Here is a 26308-nt window from a genome sequence, read left to right as displayed (position 1 = left end):
ATTTTCTTATCGATACTTTTTTTTCAAATAACCTGAAAAAACCCAACTAACTTCTGGTGAAGAAGAATGTTGGTGGGTGGGCAGGCGGTCACGTGTGTGTATGTGCTTGATTATATTATGAGATTATTCTTTTTTAAAAATATAGTTTCGTATGTTTTATATTTTCTCATCAATACTGTAAAGCATATCTGGCGTTACTGCTGGCTCCTTGTGTCTAGCATCTTTTTTCATTGATAGACGGGTGACATCCGTATTTTTATACCGAAAGGTAGAAGTCTATAGGAAAAATAATTGGTTTATACATTTTTCAATTTGACATAAAGTGTTAATCGGGGATAGACGGGCATACTTATGTTTTTATTATAATCATTACGTACCGAGTTTCGATCTCTTCATGATGGATTAATTATGGGTCTACTGTAAGTGTATAACGCACATCATCAAAGTTGGGTTAATTCCCCTGGAAAAAATGCACGGTACACCCCCAAGATTTTCTCACAAAAAGCATACCCTAGTGTGTTTATTTCGCATTAAAAGATAATTAATATGATGTCTATTCAGGTGAGCCGAGGTGTGACTTATGACTTAAGTACACTTATACCTGGTCCCGGTTTTTTTAACAGAGTACTCGACTATCGCTCGACTAAAGCGTCAGAGGGCTCACGGCGGGTATGACAGGTCAACAGGGGATGCTTACTCCTCCTAGGCACCTGATCCCACCTCTGGTGTGTCCAGGGGTCCGTGTTTGCCCAACTATCTATTTTGTATTACTTATAGGAGTTATGAGATTGATCACTGTTCGTTATCTTCACCTTGCATTAGGCTATCCGAGTAAAATTGACATCCCTGATGTTTATGTTCTGATGAACTTTCAACTAGACTTGTCCAATTGAAGCCTAAACCGGCATGCATATAAACAGTGTGATTAAAAATCAGAATTCGATAAAATAACAGGTTTGCGATAATATTCTTTTTAAAAACACACGCAATAGTCTAATTATCTAATTTTATGTTATTTGTATACATATTCTCCATAAAAAATATGAATTGGATTGTATTTATTCTTTTCAATTTTAGGAAAGCATATCCCACTCCCCCGTAAATCCGCTAATGATAACAACACACTTGTGGAATCTTTGTGAGAACGACAACAAATGAACTGAATAAATGAACGATACAACACGGTCATTCTCATTGAATTTAACAAGCTTACATGCAGAACAAAACACTTTTTTCATACGATGTCGTATTTATTATTAAATTGAATATCCATTGTACCTGCAAATACGCGAGGAAATTTAATGAAGAACTTGATAATACCAAGTGATACATTTTTTCTCTGGTACGCCATTCGCGTAAATATTCATTTAGTTAACTTTAAAACTACCTAAGCAATACAACGACGTCAAAATGACGTTACAACGTAAATGCATTTATTTCTTTGTTATATTCAGAAGCCCGTAGACAGAAAGCGTGTAGAGGAAATTGGATAAAATGAATGGTTTTAGAATGCAGATGTTGTAGCCTTTTGAACCCAAAAGATTAGAAAATTTGGAAACGGGGCCATTTTTCATGATTTCTGGCTCTAGTCCTTTGTCTCTCTGAAAATAATGTATCTACATTCATACACTTTTCGATACTCATATCTATGCAGTATCAACATTTATTGTACAAATCCCGACTATCTTTCCATATATAATATGTGTAGAGGGAGGGGGGATCACCTTACTATGGGGGGAAGATCTACTATGTAGTATTTTTCTCCCTAGGGGGAAAGGCTACTTTATAGCCATTTTTCCGAGGGAGATACTATTGGACTTTTGCGAGAAGGGCTGATTTTTACAGTCAAAGGCTGACTTTGACACAAGCATACTATACGGAAACCTTTTCCTGACATATCTGTATAAATGAAAGGTGAAGATAACGAACAGTGATCAATCTCATATGAATAAATGATGAACCGATGCAATGTACACAAATGCTAGTTGTCCAGACAGTATCGAGTTGTTCTGGTTCATTTCCATGCTTGTACGGTTTTTTGAGCAGTAAAGTCAATGTGACATAATATCCCTATAAATATTTTACGACATGCAAATGGTTAGCATCCATTGTTGTGCGCCGTACGATAACAGTTGACCATTCCTAACTTCTTCCTGATAACTAACATTTAAATTTTTGTTCAAATTTGGTATAAAGCATTCTTTGAAAGAAGGGGGCGTAAAAGCATAAATTTACTCCAACACCCCGGGACATTAAGGATGGAGCAAAAATTTATCAATGTTAAAACATCTTCCCTACAACCTCAGATCTGTAAGAAAAACTAAATGCATTGATCTAATCATGTAGAGCATGCCTTAACCGAAATTGTAAATTTCATGATTTCGCAAGCTCGTGCATTTTGACAGCCAACGAGTGCCAATATTTACAAATACAAGTTCAATAACCCTATATCATTATAATTGAAGACCAAATACGTACTTCATATCGGATAGAATGAATAGATACAAAAATCAATGGGGTTCGAATTGACTGCTACCTAACATGGACACTTCTACAAATGAAATCATTTGAAGTTGTGAGTTTTCGGTTCGCATTGGGCTTTAATAAATGTTTGGACAGAAATATACTGGGAAAATATCTTAGGAATTTTTTGATATTATGATGCAAGAATATAGTGATCTGCGCCGTAAATCGAAGATTCTTATAAGTGGTGGATCTTTAGGTCTCTGGTATGACCAACTATTTTCCAAGAGAGCTACAGATCTGCATTAATGCAGATACACATGTAATTCCGAATTGTCGGTACGCTTATCATGCTCTGTGTTGTACCTGTGTGGGATTGATTGATTGAATTGTACATACCAGTAATTGTTACAAAAACTCGTAACATTGACTCTATAATCAAGGAAAAAATTAATAACGTCAAAAATATAAGACGAACGTCGCATTTCAGGGGCAGATCCAGGAATTCTTGACTTTGGTTTTCAAAGGGGGAGTTCCACCCTCAAAAAACATTATTTTTTACTTTTTTTAGAACACAATTTTCTTACGAAAAGGAGGGGGACGTAAGGGAGTCGAACCACCCCTCCCTCCTCTGGATCCGTCACTGTATTAAAAAATCTATTGACGTGTCAGATCGTTGGTCTCAAGAGGGGAATGTTCTTCTTTGAATGAGATGATTCGTTCTGGAAAATTCCATAAGACTGATTCAAGGCTAAAATCACGGATCGGAGAAACGAACAAGCATTTTTTTTTTATTTATTCAACAATAATCAAACCTAATTTCTTCTGTAAAATAAAAATCAAGCGTCAATAAACAACGTATTATTTTTTAAGTTGTCATTTAAAAAAAAATAGAAAACTGGCTTAGATCCATCAATGCGTGTCCCACTACTATATTTTCATTTTTGCTATTTCAGGATAGGTTGTGGAAAACGAAAATCAAATTTTGATTAATATTCCGATATTTACTAATCATGTAAGATTATAATATAATTATGGGCTTCACCTCACATATGAAACAATATCAAAGGTGCAAGCAGTAACTCAAGAGCAAGTATTTCGGAGTATATTGGCAAACATTGTTAATATAAAAGTATAGATATATATTGAAGAGAACGCACTTCTCTTCAACTTAGATAACTGTTTGATGTCTTTAACTCATAATTTCAGTCATGAGACAAAGAGGACGTTTTGTTGGTTTTTCGCTCTATGTGTCGAACACAACTATAAAGGAGGATAGGGATCTCTGTTACAAGAACGGACCGGAGTTACCGACCTTGGATTTCAACACAACTTGTGTCAAACATGGACGTTACGTTATATTTTACAATGAACGACTTGACGGAACAACTTATCCTACCGAATATCAAACAGCTTCAGTTCACACAGAATTATGTGAAGTAACAGTAACAGGTAACATTGTGCCACATCATTATACGGTTTAATCCATATAGTGTGTGTAAATGAGGTGCTATATTTTCTTGATATTATATCTATAGGGTGTAAAGAATCCGGTGTGTATGGATATAACTGTGATGTACCCTGCCCAAACAACTGTCAGGAAATGAGATGTGACATTGTCAATGGAACGTGTTTTGGTTGTACTGCAGGATGGGTGGGAGAATTTTGTAATATATGTAAGTTTACATTTGTTGTATCATTCGAAGAAAATATATAATGTAGATACACTTTCACAATATTAATTGAGATATGACACGGTACATCGCATCAAAATAAAGAATAGTTTATAGCATGTCCAGCTGGATATTACGGCCTACAGTGTAGATCTACGTGTACTGGACACTGCAGAGACAACCTGTCCTGTAACCACACCACTGGACAATGTTACTATGGCTGTGGTAATGGATGGACAGCAACACATTGTAACACAGGTAATTCATTTGTCGTTATCTTAAAGTGTAAAGTATCCACGTTTACTAACCGTTGTGGAATATTTGATTGTTAAATATCAATATATTTTAAATTTGATAAATACGACAAGAAAGTAGCAATGGATATGAAACGGAAATGTGAATCTTTGTTGAAAGTAACAAATTTTTCGATGAAATCATATTTTACTAGAGTGTTCTGCAGAATCATACGGTCCAGATTGTGTGTATAACTGTAGTGGGCAGTGCCTGAGTTACCTCCCATGTAACAGGACAACAGGGATATGTGACGATGGGTGTAATCCAGGATATACCGGAGAACTCTGTGACAAAGGTGAGATGTTTGAATTGTGGTATAGAAGCATTCTTGTTCATTCTGATCATTCATGTAAATGTTTTGTTTCTCTACTGGGTTCTTTTCTACTATAACATTAATAACTTCTCGATTATCTATTTATATTTAGATCCGATTGCAATGTATCACTTCCCTTTGAGCTCGAAATAAAAAACACCACAGAGTTGTCCACTTCTGCTTCATACTCGGATATTTTATTAACGGCAAACTGACAATTCAACTGTATGACAAACGGGATTATTTCAGCTTCTCCATTGTCAACTTCCCCTACTTATGTAGCAATATTCCATTATCACTTGCATCTGGTGTTTATATCTCTCTACTGATTCGATACGCAAGAGCTTGTTCTGCGTATAGTCAGGTTTTAAATTGAGGTAAGCTACTGAGAAACAAGTTGATGGTACAGGGGTTTCAACAGTCTCGATTGAAGTCAGCATTTCGCAAATTCTATGGTCGTTATAACGATCTAGTTCGTCAATACAACCTCGCATTGGGTCAAATGCTGTCTGACATGTTTCATACCGATTGTTAAGCCGTTCTTTAAACACTGATTTTGACTACGGATAACTCCGTTTACCTGATCAGGATATAGGGCTCACGGCGGGTGTAACCGGTCGACAGGGGATGCTTACTCCTCCTAGGTACCTGATCCCACCCCTGGCGTGTTTTGTATTGCGTATAGGAGTTATGAGATTGATCACTGTTCGTTATATTCACCTTCATGTATCTAGGTTACATGTATATATTTACAATAATTCGTCTAGTTACATTTGGAAATCCTAGAAGTAATATATTGTGCTCAATATTACTTCATACACTCGGTTTTCCCAAATTATCAACATTTGTCTATGTTGAGAAAAATTAGAATTCAACCCAATAAAACATGTAATTATAGATATTTTGGCTAATTATATCTAGTAAAGGTGATTACAAAACCTCTTAATCGAATTATGAACATTACCTCAAACTTTGGAGAACAAACATAGAGGAAAGAAATTGATAACCTTGCTACAGAAAAATGGCTTATTATTTCTAATATATATTTTTTTTTATTTCTAACAATATATTATTTTGTTTGCATTGACATATTTTCCCATATATTTTACAATGTATCTATTCTAAAAATCGATACCATTGAAGTTGAAATCTTTTCATGACTTTAACTGCAGGCTTCGTATATGTAACAAGAATCCCCCATAGATTTATTGGTCTGATATCTCCCAAAATAAAAAAAGATATCAAAGTAAGGTTTTTGCTTTAGTTTTTTTCTTCAGCGTCCGTATTTTACCTGTTCTCAATTTTATACTATTTATTGAATTTATAAAATCATTGTACTTTATCTTCACTTCTTAAATGTATATATGCCGTATTAAACAGTATTTTATTCGAGGTTAAAAACCAGAACAATTTTTTTTTCAGTATAATAAACTATTTTAAAAAATGAAACGATTTGACATTTTCGACAAATTATATACATGTATTAATGGAGTGCTGGTCTACTCAATCTAAGGGGGTGGTTTTCTAATGCATATTTATGAAGGAATGACATTTATGGTTGTTGTTATTAATTATTAAAAACACCAGTGAATGCCATGGGAGATGTGGATTTATAGTATGTATTCTTACTGAACAGTGATTTCATGTCAAGACATGTAATTTAACGGTGGGAGCCGTAGGTCTTATTGTCGTCCTCATCACAGGGATACTGTTTATACGGTATTAGTACTTCATCTATTGGTGGATGTTAACATATTACATAATGTTCGTTTTACCTATTTCCCTTTGTGAACATTATGTACGTAGTCGAATGACTCCATCTTATTGGATAGGTTAAAATGAATTTGTTAAGGCACTAAGACTTAAATATAAAGAAAACGTACATTCAAAACTGAATCCTGTATTCATGTAGATGGAGAAGAAAGAAGGAGAGAAAACATGAAGACATGGAGACGGTAGCGTTTTCTTCTATCCCAGAAACGTCAACAATAGGTAATTCTGCTGTAGCAGATACCTACATGTTAATGATATCAAGTTAGAACTGGGCGCCACCAGATAACTGAAAAATTGTTGAGTGTGGCGGAAAACATCAATCAATCAATCAGAGACAAATAATCAATATTAACGTAATTATCTTGTAAATCTTTGTGTTTTGTAAATCAATGATTTTGAGAAGAAAATTTGAGCACAGGAAAAAGTAAATCTTGTTGAATAATTATATTATATTAGCATCAGGTGTCGTAATTCAATTTTTATGATATTTTACAGGTGATACAAGACATGAAGAGAAGGAAATGCGTGGATTCGGAAACCCAGGCTTAGAATTAGAAACTGAGGGGGAAGTGCTAACGACGAATACTAAAATAGACATATCCGTCGAGGATTTTGATAAAGCAATAGTTGTTTTGTCTGAAAATCAGAATGCCAAGTTTAAAGAAGAATACATGGTACGTGTCTATTAATTGATAAAATTAAATACATGTAACGGGTGAACCGTGTATATGAATGGTTCATTTGAAATTCAGTAAATATTGCGCTTGGTTGTCTATAATTTCTTGATATCTGAATGTGGTGTAGTACACATTTTAGAGTTATTTCTTTTGAGGCTTTAAATTGGTGGTGTATTTGTTTGTTTTGAAAACATAACTCCTGTATTAGGTTTTTCGTTGTAAGTGTGGAATCAAGTCGTTCAAGATATTTGACGAAGACTTATAATAAAGATTAAGATTAAGAATCAGTTCTCACTATTCTGTACAGAAATAAGATGTTTTAAAAATATTTTCTGTTAATATTCCAAATAGACTTTTATTGTATTAACATTATTTCTCTACATATACAATTTTGTTGTTTCATTCACTTGTGTGTAGAATATTCCTAGAGGAGAACTACACCCGTGTGATGAAGGAAAGAAACAGGAAAATGCCGCCAAAAACCGATCCACCACGATTTTACCGTGTAAGTTTCTTAATTTGACGTTCTTTCAACTAGTAATAAGTGTTGTGATAAATATCAACAGTGTACATTTTGTTTTGAGTAGATGACCATTCACGTGTTGCTCTGGAAAAATCAACAAAAGAGTCAGACTACATTAACGCGAATTATATTAAGGTCAGTGATATGAATCCATTTTTATAGTGGTTAATGTTAATTAAGTACACAACTAAAACGCTGTATCGCCAAAGAAATAAAATCTACATGTATATAATGCAAATGAGTAGCCATCATTTAGTTTTTATACAAGAAAGGCAGATTGAAATTGTTGAAAAATCAATGAGTAATTTTATTTATGATATTAATCTTCAATTTCGTCATGGACACAGGATGTGCAAGGAAAGAAATCGTATATTGCAGCGCAAGGTAAATACACAATATATATCTTCATATATCGATTTTCAAGTGTGCGTTATTATTCCAACATATTTTGTGAATTTGTAACATTGAAATAGACGACTGGACATGTCATTTTCTTTTGATGATTTGTTTACTCTTATTCCTTGGTGTGTTCCAATATGCCTGTTTATATTTATCAGGACCAAAATCAAAGACAATTGTTGATTTCTGGAAAATGGTCTGGCAGGAAGACATTAGTGTAATTGTTTGTCTGACCAATCTCAAAGAGGGAAATAAGGTTAGAAAGAGACACTTGATATCACACTGCATTATATATTCAAAATCAATCATTAATAACATGCATAAAAAGGATACATTTTGTACGTATGCAATAAGGTGATAATAAACTGATCACATGGCTCTACATGTACGTAACGTGATCTTACTCGCAGTAAAGTTGCATTATGATGATAAACTTTCTTCCCTATCTTTATCAGAACAAATGTGCCCAATACTGGCCAAATTCCAGTGACAAGATAACGAAAGGCAACATCAGCATACGAAACCAGAAAGAAAACGTATACGCGGACTACGTCATCAGACACTTCCGCTTGCAAAACTGCGCCGTGAGTCTCGCACATTTACGCCATTAAATATTCTAAGTCAGCTGAGAAAATGGGTCATGCTCTGGTCAAAATTATATTAAAGTATGTGAAGCAGAATTATCTGCAAAAATAAGATTAAAATTGTCATGCAGAAAATGTACACCTATATCACTGAAGAAAAAACGATTATGAAGACAAATAGATATAGCGCTCCAAAGTTCTGTACTTATATTTGAATGCTCTGTTAAGGATAATACTAATTGAAAGGGAAATGCAACCCTAACCACATTGTTACCTTTATGAATAAAGTATCACTTACTTATATCGTTAATGACAACTTTAACAACAAAATTTCTTGCTTAACAATTAAATCAATATTAATCTTTCCTATATTTAAAATTACCCGCCTCTAAGAGAAAGGCCATTGAAGTTTTTATTTAGGACGGCACACCGTTGGTTCCAGTTTATTTCATCAGTACGTAAACATGACAACTAACGAACAGTTAAGTTTTAAGCCGTATAGATTTGAGTCCGTTCTTTCGCAAGAAGAAATTAAGAAAAGAAGACGGTCAATAGAGTCGCAAACCAGGCAGACGGTACACGTTTCTTCATACAAATGTCTCGAACTTCAACTTGTCATTACGCAAACGATGGATTCACAGTTTACATTGTCTTTTATTTTCAGGTGACTTGGTTGGGTCAGGAATTTCTAAAAAAGCTTTTAAAAACAAAACATTTCCCCTTCGCATAGTTAGTGTAATTAACAGCTTGACAAGAAGACATCAATCTACTCATTTGTAGAATCTACCACATGCACATCTTTGATGATCTTAGAATTTCATCAAAACCAGAACAGACGGAGTGACGTCAAAATTATTGATTTTTGTGGTCTTGAATACAAAAAAGTTCCACATCATGACAGCCTCTATATATATCGGAAATTTCAATTTTTAACGTTTCCAACATAGTACTGAAGCCTATCTAGGTTGCACATCAAGAAAATAGAATGGAAAATCTTTATCATATAATTAATGCTATCATTTATCATGTAAACTTTTTGGGGCACTTTTAACATTGATTGGCAAGCCTAGAAGCTAAAAAACATGTAATATGTGTTGTAAGTACGTTTGTAGATTAGTGCAGTTGTAGTGCTAGATGTATTTCGGTCGTCCCGAAAATTTGACAATCTGGTTGTTCGTGTCGTTCGTAATTTTAGAGCTTTATATATATATATATATATATATATATATATATATATATACAGAGAGAGAGAGAGAGAGAGAGAGAGAGAGAGAGAGAGAGAGAGAGAGAGAGAGAGAGAGATACAGGGATACATGTATATATATATATATATAAAGTACGGAACCAAATCTCTTAGCAGCATATATATATATATATATATATATATATATATATATATATATATATAAAGTACGGAACCAAATCTCCTAACAGCATGTGACCAGCGCGCTAGACCGCTCGACCATCTTGGCAAGTAAGAAAACTTGCTTTCGATGACGATGGAAATCTCGCCACGCTGGCACACGCTTCACGGTCATTGAGAATGGAAATGGGATACAGTTATATAACGTACATTTAGGAGGATCATACATGATACACATTGCATTCGAAATATTTAATATAAAACACAGAAATAGCAATGAACTCTTAAAGGAACATAACTGCCTTGAGTGAAGATATAATTAATATAAAGCACAGAAAATTTCACTTCGAAATCTTTGAAATCCGAAATAACTATGATAACTATGAAGTTTTAGAGCCAAATATAGCCAAGAACAGCGTGCCAAAAAAGTGGAGCCAAATTCGTCGAAGGATAAGAGCTAGGCATAAGGGAGATAATCCTTAATTTTGAAACGAATTTCTAAATTTTGGAACAGCAATTAAATATACATACATACATACATACATATATATATATATATATATATATATATATGCAAGGTGAAGATAACGAATAGTGATCAATCTCATAACTCCTACAAGCAATACAAAATAGATAGTTGGGTAAACACGGACCCCTGGACACACCAGAGGTAGGATCAGGTGTCTAGGAGGAGTAAGCATCCCCTGTTGACCGGTCACACCAGCCGTGAGCCCCATACCCTGGTCAGGTAAACGGAGTTATCCGCAGTCAAATCAGTGTGCCAAGAACGGCTCAACAATCGGTATGAAACACGTCGGACAGCATTTGGCCCAATGCGAGGTTGTATTGACGAACTATATCGTTATAACGACCATAGAGTGCTGACTTCGATCGAAACTGTTGAAATCCCTGTACCATCAACTTGTTTGTCAGTAGCTTACCTCGATTTAAAAACTGACTATACCCAAAACAAGCTCTTGCATATCGAATCAGTTGAGATATATAAACACCATATGCAGGTGATAATGGAATATTGCTACATAAATGTGGGAAGTTGACGATGAATAAGCTGAAATCATCCCGTTTGTCATACAGTTGAGTTGTCAGTTTGCCGTTAATGTCTACTTTCAATAAAATAAATAAGTATGAAGCAGAAGTGGACGACTCTGTGGTGTCCTTTATTTCGAGCTCACGGGGATATATCAAATCGACATATGAATGAAAGCTATCATTGTTAATAGACAAAACGTCACTGATATATCTAAAAGTCGAATTGAAGGTCACAGCGTGAGATTTTTTCTTCTCACGTAGAAGTTTTTGAATAAATTCTGCTTCATATGAATATAAAAACAGGTCAGCTAACAAAGGAGTACAATTCGTGCCCATGGGAATTCCAACAGATTGTTCGAAGACCTGATCACCAAAGACCACGAAGATATTGTCAATGAGGAACTCTAGCATATTTTTTATTTCAACTTCAGAGTACTTGTGCGTGGAATCAGAGTGGTGTTTAACAAAGGAAGTTTTTGAATGACTGATCACTAGATATGAATATTTCCGTTTTCCGTTTTTGTTGAAGAAGCAACTGTCTATGATGTCAAAAAGACTAGTCTTTAATTTATCGTGAGGAATGGTCGTGTATAGTGTTGAAAAGTCATAGGTTTTAATGCTATTGATTTGGGAAAAATTCTGTGATTTCAAGTTTACTAAAAGTTCTTTAGAATTTTTTAGAATCCACATTTGATTAACACCACTTCTGGCATATGTAGTCGCACAGTAAGTTTGAAGTTTCTCCTTCACAGTTGTTAACGTTTTCGTGAGGAGCAAAGATAGGGGCTTGGTAGAGCACTTACTGGATCCAGCAATGTATCCTTGTTTGTAACGGTTTTTATGTAGTTTAGAAATCCAGTATAGGTACGGTAACTCATATTCATTCGACCCATTGACTGGAATATTAAATGTATCTAAAACTGAAGCATGGTTGAAGAATTTCGTCTTTTGAAAGAGCAGTTGGAGTATTAGTATGATTACCAAAGGTGGAATTAATGCCAAATTTGTTTAAAATACAGTTGTAATAATGAGCCTTACAAACAAAGACAATGTTGTTACTAGCTTTGTCAGCTGGAACCAAAACATATTTCTCATGTAACCTATTTAATTCTTTTATCACTTCTGGTTTACTAAGCACAGAAGGATAGATGGTACGTACTTTTGTTTTCATGTGTGTAATGCGGGATTTTAATATCCATCTTATGCTTTTAACCCATTCTGACAATGTATCAAGTTCTTCTTTTTCATATTTAGCCCATCGTCTGGCATAATCTTCGACAGAACTCATAATATAGATGAAGTTCTGTCGCTAATTAAAAGACCGAGGTTCTCTGTATTTAGGACCTTTAAGAATAAGTGATTTGAGGTCCTCATTTTCAACTATATCAACAGCACCAGTAATGACATGTCCAGCTGGACTGTAGTTGAAAGAAGATGAAGAACAAGAACATGTTGGTGGATTACGTATAAGATGGCCTATATCTATGCACTGCAAAGTTTGTTTATAATTAAAAAGTTTGGATGCAATAGTAGAAGTATGGCTGTAGGAAATATAGGGTGTAGACTTGAACTTGAAATAAGTTGGAATACACGACTGAACCCTTTTATGACGAAGAATGTTGCTTATGTTGACGGCATCTATTCCTTTGTTTGTAAATTTGAGCTTAAGGAACTGACGGCATGATTTGGAAGGAATATCATCCATGGTCCGTGCTGGTTTATAGAGCCTGTGGTAGGCAACATCCATAATCATAGAGTTCAGTCTATATTTAGGTGTTGAAAAATCCAAATATAGACTAGTCATAGCTTCTTCAAATAACGTATGTAAAACCCTCAATGGAATAGAGTAAAGTTTTGTACGAATATGATGTGGACCCAATTGTCTGTTGACGTGAGGCAAAAGTGAATCAAACGTGACATCATTTATACTTGGTCTTTTATATGAACTATGTCCGTTACTGCGTTTTCGTCTTTGGGTATTGGGAAAGAGTCCCATCACATTAACGTTATTTCCTTGTGGACTAGTCAAATTTCCCACATCATATACATTATCATTGTATCCATATGGAAATGCAGTACCTAAGGTCCTGATCCAGTGATCTTCTCGTTGTCTACGAAAAGGGGTGCTTAATGTAGGATTGTTTGTGTGATGGTAAATTTTTTCTAAAATCCTTACCCTCATGGACAAGATGAAGTGGTCCGGTGCATTAAAATGCTTGTAAAGAAGTTGGTTACCACCATTATTAATTTGAAATCTGTGTCCCGATATTCTTTTATTAAGTGAACCCTTGGTTTATCCCATATAAATTAATGAAACTGAGAATAACAGGAATCAAATGGAGGAAATCCTGATATTTACTGAGTTTGGAGTACATATTGGAATGAACATACGTGTAATATACTTTATATCTAATGTTTAATTCACAGTTTGCTACCTAATTTTGTGTCTGGATAGTTCAAGATTTTGGATTGTATAGCATACGATGAAGATAAATTGCACTACATTGCTAAAGTTATTTTGGTAAAGCTTAGATTATTCTCAATTCCACCTTTCCCACTCTAACTGTAACATTAAAAAGTAACAATTAACATTTTCTACCTTGATCGCAAATGCATATATGAAAACCTTACTAACTTTCAAACAAAACTGTTTATTTTGGTACGTTTCGTTTTTAGATGTATCAGTTGTAATGTCAGAAATTTTGTAATAACTGGATTAGTTTAATTAATGCTTTACAGCATGATAGTATGACCATGATAAAACTACTCTGCATGACTGCTGCCATACATGTTTGAAGACTATAAATTGTCATTTAATTAGTATAGTGAGTTGAATTCTAAGACAAGAAGTACATTTACTAGTGAGTTCGGTATACACATGTAGTTGAATTCTAGGATATACATTTAGTAGTGGGATTGATATACGTATATAGTTGAATTCAAAGAGGTACATTTAGTAGTGAGTTTGGTATACATACATGTATGTAGTTGAATTCTAAGAGGCACATTTAGTACTGACAGTATTGATCAGGAAAGGTATATTCACGTTTTACCGCACTTAGCAATATAATGTAATTTTAATAAGTGTTATATATGTAAAATTTGTACGGTATCAATTTTGATGCACCAGATGCGCATTTCGGCAAATAATGTCTCTTCAGTAATGCTCAAGCCGAAATTTTGGAAGTTCGAAATAACAATACACTTGTAAGAGCTAAAAAGAAAACTAGAATGCCAAAAACTGAAGCCAAATTCGTCCAAGGATAGAGCTATGCATGAGGAAGATCATCCTTAATTTTGAAATGAATTTCTAAATTTTATTACAGCATTTAAATATACATACGTATTTTCAAGCTAGTAAGGAAGTACTTGGCTACTGGGCTGTAGAGACCCTCGGGTACTAACAGTCCACCAGCAGAGGCCTCGACCCAGGGGTCATAATGTAAAAATTATACGCTACCAATTTTGCTGCACCAGATCCACATTTCGACAAATAATGTCTCTTCAGTGATGTTCAACCGAAATGTTTGAAATCCGAAATAACAAACTTGTAAGAGCTTTTTTAGGGAAAAACAAAGTGCCCCCCCCCCAAAAAAAAACCTGGAGTCAAATTCGTCTTAAAATAAGAGCTATGCATGAGGGAGATAATCCTTTATTTTGAAATGGATTTCTAAATTTTTTCACAGCAGGGTTATATAGAATTTCATATAAAATTCCTAAAACATAAGGACTTGTAAATTTTCTTTCATGTTCAAAAGTTAAAATATATTACTCCTTCCTATATTTAATTGATAAATCATGGGAATATATCGCATTCCATATGGTAAATGTATTTATTTTACTTGTAAAAACATTTGGTTTTCATTTTCATCATTTTTAGAAAGGTTTTTAGGAAGTTTCGATAGAGTATACGAAAATTTTAGAACCTGGAAGGTAAAACTCTCGTACGAGCCGTGTAGCTACTGAAGATTGAAGAGCTTAGAACTTGCATTTCTTCCTTAAAAGCAGTGAAGCTCAAAGTTATAGTGATTTGGGAAATTGATATTTATTTCCCGATATTATTTTCTATTATACGGGTAAAAGACCTACAAGATGGTGTTCATTTATCTATGATCACAGGATTAAACTTTAGAGTTCTTTTATGCAGGAAGTTTATACAAGTTTTCTTAAGGCTGAGGTAGATCTGAGATTGATATCAATATACCTGTTGGCGTTTACAACAAAGACTGAAATGCATCCTCAAAAGTTTCTTAACTTGCATGGTAATTTGTAAAAAGAATGGAATATAACTTTCATTTTACGTAATGGCTAAAGACAAATCCTTGAAAACATTTTAACAGCATGCCTACCCGTCATAATTGTAGTGCAATATAATGAGATTAACTCATGATAAAATATGCAAACCATTTTGTGAAGAATTAAGATTCGATGAATATGATGCAGGTGCCAGAATCCAGCATTTTAAATGTCGTATTCTGATTATGAAACATCAGTATACAATTTGTTCAATTTATATGAATTATAATATTTTGGTACGTATCTTTTCGTCACCTTTCTCTGCAACAGATATATCCAATATTTCCAACTCTCCATATAGGTGTTCATTAACTGTTTAATTTCAGGATAAAGCTGAGCGTGACGTGTGTATGTTCCACTACACGCAGTGGCCAGACCACGGTGTCCCAGAACCGCTGGCTCTCGTGGTATTCCATCGACACGTTCTGAAAACTTCTGTCGAACATCCAGGGAAGTACACTCTTGTCCACTGCAGGCGCGTATTACTATTTATTCTTTCATATTTTTCAATAGCAACATAGTATAATTCATCCACTGAATATTTTCACACTGTCGAAGTCATAACAGTGATATTTTCAGTGTGAAAATAACATTACTTCATGACAGCAATGAGAAACTGTTGGGAATGTACAAGCTAAGACACAAAATATATTCAAAATTCTGAAATTGGATTTTAAAAATTTCGCGCAACAGACAGGATTTAGCGAATTTTGATTACCTTTAATATAATTTACCATGCTGATGATGTCACTGTTGTTGAAGGGTTTTCACCCAAAATAATCCTATTTATCAAATAATTTTACTATACATGACTAATTGAGATCCATGTCTAATATACTAGAATGTTAACCATTAATAATATCAACTACTTCTATTTTAACTGTTGATTATATTAATGAATTTCATTTTAACCGTTGATTATATTGATGACTTCTATTTCAACCGTTGATTATATTGATGACTTCTAATGACTTCTGTTTAACAATACAGCACAGGGATTGGTAGAACAGGGACGTACATAGCATTGGACGCGCTTAATAAGGGAGGGGAGATAACCGGGAAAGTTAATATCCGGCAGTATGTAGAAACCATGAGAAACAGCCGTGCTAACATGATCCAGGGCGACGTAAGTTTGTGTTTTACTCTCTTTGATTCCTAGTCGATAGTTTTACGGGATATCTTGATCAGGTAAACGGAGTTATTCGTAGTAAAAATCAGTGTGCTAAGAACGGACAAACATTTAATATGAAACACGTCAGACAGCATTTGGCCCAATGATAGGTTATAGATAATAAATTTGAATTGAAATGGTAATTGTTACGTATGTGTTCTCGTTTATGGGTGTCCAGGTGTTTTCAAATAATTCTCATTCAGACGGAACTTCCAAATCAAAGTCCTACATCTGGTTAGTAGCATTCAATTTTCAGTAAATAATTGTTGGTAGATGTGCTATATCATGCCTGTATTCCTTGATATGTTACATATCATATTCCCATGGGCACGAATTGTGCTCCTTTGTTAGGTGACATGTTTCTATATTCATATGAAGCAGAATTTATTCAAAAGCTTCTACGCGAGAAGAAAAAATATCTTGCTGTGGCCTTCAATTCGACATTTAGATATATCGACGACGTTTTGTCTATTGACAATAATAACTTTCATTCATATGTCGATTCGATATATCCCTATGAGCTCGAAATAAAAAACACCACGGAGTCGTCCACTTCTGCCTCATATTTAGATATTTTATTGAAATTAGACATTAACGGCAAACTGACAACTCAACTGTATGACTGTATGACAAACGGGATGATTTCAGCTTCTTCGTCGTCAACTTCCCATATTTATATAGCAATATTCCATTATCACCAGCATATGGTGTTTATATCTCTCAACTGATTTGGTATGCAAGAACTTGTTCTGCGTATAGTCAGTTTTTAAATCGAGGCAAGCTACTGGCAAACAAGTTGATGGCACAGGGTTTCAACAGTCTCGATTGAAGTCAGCATTTTGCAAATAATATGGTCGTTATAACGATCTAGTTCATCAATGGAACCTGTCATTGCGTCAGGTGCTTTCTGACGCGTTTCATACAGATAGTTAGATCGTTCTTGACACACTGATTTTGACTACGGATGTCTCCGTTTGCGTGATCGGGATATGGGGCTCACGGCGGGTGTGACCGTTCAACAGGGGATGCTTACTCCTCCTAGGCGCCTGGTCCCACTTCTGGTGTGTCCGGGGTTCCGTGTTTGCCCACCTATCTATTTTGTATTGCTTGTGGGAGTTATGAGATTGATTGCTGTTCGTTGTATTCACCTTTCATATAGATATGTATATTGTGTTAGTTTAGAATGTTAGATCATTACAAATAATATAAAGAGAGAAAATCAGCTTTTTGTAATACCCGTTTATAATACAATTCATATTTAAGGATCAATACAGAGTTGTTTACTTGGCATTACTTGAATCATTCCGAGGAAAAGGAAGGTCTGTATCAACCAGGACATTACGAGAATTCCAGGATCATTCAATCTCGGAGAAGTAGCCAATAAATCACCACTTTCTGCTGAATTTCAGGTGATTCTACATATAAATCTCTAATAAAATATCGGCATATCTTAGCCTGAATGATTTGAACAGTTTGTCGGATATTCTAGAACGATATTTGTGATTTTGTACAGTAACATGTGACATGAGAATGATCTATAAATAATTTACATTGAATGCAACTATTAGATACAACAATATGTACAGTGTACATGATAGATACGTTCTGCATGCTGTCTTTCATTTCATTTTCATTTTCAGTCTTTCACAAGAAATGACCATTTCATCAGTGCTCAATATCCTATCCCAGATTACACAGAGGACTTCCTGAGACTTGTGAAGGCTTATCATGCACCTACAATTGTATCCCTGAGACCGTTGGTGGAAATTGAATCGGTATGGTCGAAAAGAAATCCTGCAATTTGTATAATGAGCAGTCTTTTATATTTTCATTTACCAATCATTTGTCAGGTTACTGCGCATGATTCTGATGTCACAATGACGACATGTGTATTATTTGTAGTTTTACGATGTTAGACATAAGCATCAAAATTTAATATTGAGAGATTAAAATTAATGTGTACTTTTAAATCATGAAACATTTATTTAATTATTTGATTCTAATCTTCACGACAAATGGAATGAATTCAGCCTCTTCATCGTGAACTTCCCATATGTATGTATCAATATTCCTTCATCACCTGCATATGATGTTTGTCTCGCAACTGATTCAAGATGCAAGAACGTATTCTGCCTATGAACAATTTTTAAATCGAGACAATCTACTGACAGATATGTTGCTGTTAGTGAGTTTCAACAGTCTCGTTTAAAGTCAGCATTTTTAAAATTATATGGTCATTATAATGATCTAATTTGCAACTATTGCACAACCCTTCTATAACCAAGCGACGTAGGTTTTATTAAATTTATTAAGAACTAAAGGCAATGGCAGATCTGAAATTAACAAATCACACACCACATTACACATGCAACAAAATATACAATTACATAAATTCATATTCGTATTTCCCTTTAAAGAAGTCAAAATATTCCAATGAAATGTACATGATTGACTTTATTACTTTACTTCAAAAAGTAACAAAATTTATAGTCCTTGATCAAAAAACGGTCATTTCATAGTAGAGAAATATACTGATAAAAAAAATAGTTCAACGTACATAATTATCAACCAGTTAATAATAAACATTTCAAATCTATACTTTAAGGTGTGGCACAACGGGCAGCTATATGTATAGGTATACTCCCTCTAAAACAAAGAGCCTGGTTCAAAAAGTGCCAAAAATGGCCCATGCTAAAAACAAAAACATATTGCTGTAGAATATATTTATAGACTTCATACTTTCTTAAAATACCTATCTTTTTACAATATCTTGATTATTCATTCTGTAAGAGGTCTTTAAAATAGCATATGCGTCTGAATTAATTTCGACGTTCTGGTGACAATTTATGACGTTACTCTGACAATTAACAGAACGTCATTTAAATTAAGATCCTTGTCAGCACTTTATATTGTTCATACTGAACATAACTTATATAATCAAATATTTCCAAAGAAATTATGATAATAAATACTGGGTGATTATTACATAAGAAAAGAAAATCATCGGGTATGAAATCGTTTTGGTACGAGTGAAAACGACACCGCTCCCAACAAGAATATTTCGGTAAGTGTAAACATTACTTCAGAATATACTATCAAAGTTTTCTAGACATTAAGATTAACAGAAACTTTATTACACATATTCTTTCAGTAGCTGTATAAAACCATGCAATCAAATAGACGGAACACAAACGTGGGTTCTTTTTATCGACACACTCGGTGTGTATTCATGTGTACTTTCACTTCGTCATTATTATAATGTTTCCGTACGGTGTACACACTATGGATCAGAGAGCGCCAGGAAATTTTTGGTGTTGCCCCTTTAGGTCATTCTAATGGTAGAGATACATGTACAATGTCATTACATTAGCAAGTAAGAGTAACACCTGCTTGTATTGTCGATTTCCTTTTAAAGAAAAAAAAGAAACACAGTTCATAACAATTAGTGTGCTTCAATACTTATATCACCAGAGACAGTACCACTTATGGTAAAACAATGATGATTTAAGGAGTTGACATGTTTATTAGAGTTTCTATAGATTAACAATCCACAACCTCCTCAAAAAAATAAACCCGATGTACTGATGAAAATAGCCCGCGAAACTTATTTATAGAAGAAAAAGTTATTAAACTGGTTTTAGCTAGAGTGAGTGAATTCCTACAAACAACCTGGCCAATAGAATGTTGTGAATAGATATTATTCAATTAATATAGCACACCTTAGTATTGAAAAAATATAGAAAATTCAATTAAATATAAAGATCACCCTGCCACTTTTCATTAGGTGGAAAGTTGTCTAGAGTCGTTCTTTACATACTGATTTTGACTACGGATTACTCCGTTTACCTGATCAAAATGGCGGATGTGACCGGTCAAAAGGAAATGCTTCCTTGGCATCTGATATCACCTCTGACCAGTGTGTCCAGGTGAACGTGGTTGTCCTCTTCTTAAATGTTCTATTCTTTATAGGATTTATTACATTGGTCACTCTTCGTTATTTTCACTTTTTCATTAGTCTATTTACTGAATTCAAACAAGAAAGAAATTGGCCTTGTAAATTGTACCAAAGATGTTTCAAAAGCAATACCATTGAACATGAATATTAATTATGAAGATTTTTTTTATGTCAATCACAACGTTGTACAGTGATACCGTAGGTGAGGGCATTTTGGGTAGAGTGACCTCAATCGCTAAATTGGAGTAAGAAACGGAAAGTGGTATCATTGTATGCATACCAATTTAACGAATTTCGATGTTTAAACTGTTGAAACTTCTACGATATGTAATTTATTACATTTTTATTGATATGATGACAATGCTCATATAGCAGTCTACTGATAGGTATGAAATAGAAAGGTTTGGTGGGGTTCGTAGTATCGAGTGAGTACATTTTCTAGGTCTACAAACTATCCTTTTTATGTAGTGTGAATGAGTGAGTACATTTTCTACGTCTACAAAATATATTTTCTATGTAGTTTGAATGAGTAAGTATATGTTTAGGTTTACAAAATCTCCTTTCTATGTGGTTTGGATAAGTTTCTCATAATCACAACAGAGATACTCATCACAGATTTAAAGAAAATTTTGAAATTGTGCTTTGTATGTGTTTTATACATTTGTATTGATTTCGGTTGTAAACCTCACAGTAAACTTTCAAAACTATCCCGGATGTCTTTTTAGCGTAATTGTTTTATAAATAACGGTTTAAATCTCACACTCACAGGTTACGTTCGGTAACATAAGTAGTGTGTGTAACTTTCTAAATGTACATGTAATAAATTTATGCTGTTTCATTGTACTCTATTTCTGGATTAAATTCCCGAACTTTCAACTCGACATAAACACATGCAATTACAAAATGAAAGCAGTCTAGACGAAAATACCCTACACTCCTTGTGCAACTTCAGAAATCAACCAGTCATTGCAGTTACTTACATGCTTTAAGATGGTTTACGATTGGCATGAGCTTCACATTTTGTATAGCAGAATCCTTTCGTTATTATAGCCATGCCCAAAGTTTGTGTTTTCTTTTTCAGTCTTCACTTTGGCTTCCTGGTAAAAATGAAAACAAAACGATTGGAGCATTCACGACTAAAATGACAGATTGTACACAAACAACCACAGTCACCAAGACTAGCATTACTCTGCACCAAAAGGTGTCCATTTACAAAGTTTTCTGATGAATTTTTGTTTTTACATTTCATGAAGTACTGTTTGGTATTTATAATCCAAGATTCGTTTCGTCTCAAACACGTGATTGCAGGGAGCTAGTGATATGCACGTTTGCGTACTGGAATGTAGAAGCTGGAAAGGAGAAAACGACTCCTCAAACCGGGGAGTTTTACTTGATCTCATCAACGAAGCGAGAGTGGGGGAAAGGACCCACCCGGAGGGAAGGATTCTGGTTCTGTCGAGGTTTGATTTTGATTTTTTTTTTTTTTGCAAACATATGTAATATCTTAAGAATTAATTGAAGATCAAGACCTGGGGATTAAAGAAAGGCTAATTTGGTGAAGGGTAAACCAACTACTCTCTTAATCTAGAAATAGCACAAATATACCCGGTATAACACTTGTGGAGATTATATATCGCTTCTAATAAAAAAAATCTTTCAGAAAATAGTCATTTTGTCGCATAGCAAATTAATTCAATTGATAAATTCTATTATCATCAGAGTAATGAGATAAAATTGAATATTACTTAGTGATGGGGCCAAGCGATGTGGATAATTCTTGGTTGTATTCAATGCTATGGAACAACTTACCATGGACACAGAGGTGGGCATATTTACAATCACAAGACAACTCCAAATCCGACGGCCATATAATTGAAATACTTTCATTTTCCACTCAATTTTTAAATACGATTTCTTTTCCTTTACACATCAAATGTACAGAGAACTCCGTGTTTTTCTAATTTCAGGAATAATATCAGTGTTGTTACGAGGCCATTGCTGATCATCTCCAAAATGACACAGTGTACGCGAATTACCGAGGACCAGTCAAAGAGACTGTAATATCAAACACAATGAATTACATCAACCAGCTTTCTTCCTAATAACAATGGAAACACATTGAAGATTTTTTTTCAATCACTGGAGACCAGTATTATATATGTACTGGTATTATTAACTCACACACTTCACGTATTGTATTTGCTTGTCTCTTATTAACTATTCTTCCGCTTCTTGTTCTTCTGCCTTAAAAAGCTAGCAACCGGTGTCGTAACCAGTAGATGAAAGTATTAGAAACTCAAGGATGTGATCAGGCAATATATCTAGTTTTGTAGAAATGTTTTTGTTTTCAGATTAAATGGGGTTAGTTATATTTTGGGGGTGGGTCCAACATAGAACTATGTGTGAAAAAATTAGTTCCAAAATTCAACAGATATAACTTGAAAAAATATGATAGCGTCCTGGGATCTTCGGAAATGAGAAGAAGATGCCAGGGCATACAAACTAGTATCAAGGTCAAGGGACCCCAGTGACCTTGACCTCTGACCATGAATATAAAACCTGGTATAACTTTGCAACCAATATTGATAGAGACATGGGATCTCTCATATATGAAAAGTCTAATAGGCAACAAACTAACATCAAGGTCAAAGTACTCATATGACCTTCACCTTGATCATAAAACGCATTACATTATGGGACCAATAGAAACATGCAATCGATAGAGATTTGATACTGAAATGGAGCTGAGTCGAATCACACCGTTCCCACGACAAAACCAGTATTCAACGTCTCCTCCAATACAATGCAGCATACACATGCACATCCAGTCACCGCTTGTTCTCTTCCTTTATATCTCATTCAGCTTTTGAAAAGCATTGTACCTTTAATTTGGCGTCTGATCCGTTTAATTCCGCACAGTAACTCTACCTGACCTAATCACACTCCGTTAGCCATTTTTGTTGCTGTTTACATTCTTACTTTCATGTATTCCTACGCGCCATTTCATACAAGTTGATTAAAGCTTGTGTATGAGAGAAACTCTTTGTTTTATTATTTAAAAAACACATATTTAAATGACAAGAAATGAAACTTGTAGCGCATTAATGAAAGAATTATAAGTTTCATTTCTTAAATTAATTACATGTATATGTTTCATTTTTTAAATCAAAGTCTTTTGGAAAAATAGTATTACTCGGAGAAAGCCCACTTTTAAAAAGCCAGTACTTCCTTTGGGATACTTTTTAACCGGCAGGATATAAAAAAACCTATTTTCTCGTATCTTGATTTTAAAATACATTGTTGCAACCCTTAGAACTGTTTGGATTTGGTCTTGTTTAGTTCCAAATGTGCGGGGCATAGAGAGACATCGACGATCTATCGGGGTAATGAGAAAAATCTAGGCTGCTGTTTGTTACACTTCTTGGTCCCTTGGATACGGATTCATCCGTAGTCAAAATCAGTGTTACAATAACGGCCTAACAATCAGTATGATACGCCAGAGCTTGTTCTGCGTATGGTCAGTTTTCAAATAGAAGCAAGCTACTGACGACAAGTTGATAGTGCATGGGTGTCAACAGTATCGTTTAACGTCAGTATTTTGCCAACTCTATGGTCGTTATAACGATCTAGTTTACCAATACACCCTATCATTGGATGCTGTCTAGTGTGTTTCATACCGATTGTTAGGCCGTTCTTTGCACGCTGATTTTGACTACGGATAATTCCGTTTACCTGATCAAGATAAAGGATCCATGGCGGTTGTGAACGGTCAGCAGAAGATGCATACTCCTCCTAGACACTTAATCCCACCTCAGGGGTCCGTGTTTGCCCAACTCTCTATTTTGTAATGCTTGTCGGATTTATGAGATTGGTCACTGGTATCTTCACTTTTCATAAAACACGTCAGACAGCATTCGGCGCAATGATAGGTTGTATTAACAAACTATATCGTTATAATGACCATAGGATTTGCGAAATGTCGACTTTAAACGAGACTGTTGAAACCCATGCACCATCAACTTCTTTGTCAGTCGCCTGTCTCGATTTTAGAACTGATCATGCACAGGACAATCTCTTGCATATCGGATCAGTTGAGATATATACACACACCATATGCAGGTGATAATGGAATATTGCTACATAAATATGTGAAGTTGACGATGGAGAAGCTAAAATTATCCCATTTGTCATAAAGGTGAGTTGTTAGTTTGCTGTTAGTATTTATTTTCAATAAAATATCAAAGTATGAAGCAGGATTGGGTGGTAGCTCCCACAATCACCGATACCATTTGCGCCATATGACGTCGAATGAACATAGCTTGTTTGTACATGAATATACAGTATAACAAATATCTGTTACATGTAAAAGGTGTGCAATGCGCCCTGTGTTTGAGATAAAACGTACATATACTTTGATATGTGGTGAAGTATCGTTTAATGAAGACTTTCTTACCAATGGTATTTGAGTATTCAGACGCCTTAATTAAGGAGACCTGACACTATAACCGAATTTTCGGCAATAAACTAATGTCTGGTAAATGTACATTCACTGTGTGTTTCCCCTTAATTTCTATTTATGTACATTGCTTTTCATATACAACGATGAAGACACAGTTTGTTTCAATTCAGTTAGATCCAACTTTTTATTGTTGTATGTCCGCGTATCAATACATGTATATTCATTCAACGAGCTAGTTTTTCAACTACTGAAAAATAAACCAAGGTGGTAAAACGGCGTGTATTGATATGTAGATCAACTTGCAAATCAATAAAGAAAAATAGATAACATTCCTGTTATGGACTAGTTTTATTTACCATCGCTTGAATGTGGATATCATTACCAATATGGAAGCAAGTCAAAGTCAGGTGAATTTAAATGTTGCTTTCAAATAACTTACAGGTCAATAATATCTATACTTTACTAACTTGAAAGTGTATCTGTATTTTTTTTAAAAAATACAGAAAAATGTATTTATACAAATGTCTTTGGTTTGTTAAAAGGGAGACTGAGATCACAAACATTATAGAGATAATTTGCACAACCCATTAACAAATCACAGAAATATTGAAATGCTTCTCAAGTATATATAATATTGAAATGAAACATCAAACTAAAGAGAGGATATATATGTTGGTGTTCGAGAAAACAAACCCTGTAAAATTTAGATTTTGCAGAGTATAAGATAAAAGAAATGTAAAAATCACCGGTAGATTTCGAATCTACTCGAACAAGAGTCGCTGTTATTATGAAACTCTTATTCGTAACACCTCTTGACTCCAACGTATAACCTTCAATCAGGAGCAGATCACTCAAAATGCTAAACACTCGTCTGAATTTCCAGTGAACAGTGTATCAGGCCGCCTTAAGGATTCTGATATGAAGCTTTGTCCCAGGCCCAAGCTATAACTTCAAAAAAAAGGAATGTACACCATGGAAGGTGAAGATAATGAACAGTGATCAATCGCATAACTGTTATACGAAATACAAAATAGATAGTTGGGCAAACACGGACCCCATATGAGAATGCTTGTAAATTATTTTGAAAAAAAACCCAAAGAATTGTTCTTGAGAGAAGTTATCACTACATGTGCCATTCTTAAAATTTTGAACTCGGATATGAAACATCCTGGTCACGATGGTATAGATTGAATATATATATATATATATATATATATATATATATATATATATATAATACTACACACCAAAGGGATGGGGGAGCTCTGCTTTGAACACAACTGAATCTCACTACATGGGATATCTTGGATATTAA

At 34.5% G+C, this 26308-nt stretch overlaps 1 protein-coding gene and 1 long non-coding RNA gene across 2 annotated transcripts in view; both read left to right on the top strand.

Moving 5' to 3' along the window:
- LOC125669346 (uncharacterized) overlaps positions 1–15929 on the top strand; it is a 34234-nt gene extending 18305 nt beyond the window's left edge. The window contains exons 4-14 of the mRNA XM_056161480.1: positions 3673–3915; positions 4002–4139; positions 4254–4394; positions 4585–4725; positions 7012–7190; positions 7611–7698; positions 7781–7851; positions 8064–8100; positions 8274–8371; positions 8571–8699; positions 15735–15929. Coding sequence (XP_056017455.1) covers positions 3673–3915; positions 4002–4139; positions 4254–4394; positions 4585–4725; positions 7012–7190; positions 7611–7698; positions 7781–7851; positions 8064–8100; positions 8274–8371; positions 8571–8699; positions 15735–15929 — 1460 coding nt within the window. The remainder of the gene's footprint in view (positions 1–3672; positions 3916–4001; positions 4140–4253; positions 4395–4584; positions 4726–7011; positions 7191–7610; positions 7699–7780; positions 7852–8063; positions 8101–8273; positions 8372–8570; positions 8700–15734) is intronic.
- Positions 15930–16398: 469 nt separating this feature from the next.
- Positions 16399–23573, top strand: LOC130054362 (uncharacterized). The gene is made up of 5 exons (XR_008802671.1): positions 16399–16534; positions 17843–17988; positions 18220–21994; positions 22284–22356; positions 22502–23573. It is a non-coding gene; the product is annotated as an uncharacterized LOC130054362 (long non-coding RNA).
- The last annotated feature ends 2735 nt before the right edge of the window (positions 23574–26308 follow it).

Source organism: Ostrea edulis, chromosome 4 (genome assembly GCF_947568905.1).
Source record: "Ostrea edulis chromosome 4, xbOstEdul1.1, whole genome shotgun sequence".
Taxonomy (NCBI): Eukaryota; Metazoa; Mollusca; class Bivalvia; order Ostreida; family Ostreidae; genus Ostrea; species Ostrea edulis.
The sequence above is the reverse complement of the archived record's forward strand: the minus strand, read 5'-3'. Positions and strand labels throughout refer to the sequence as shown.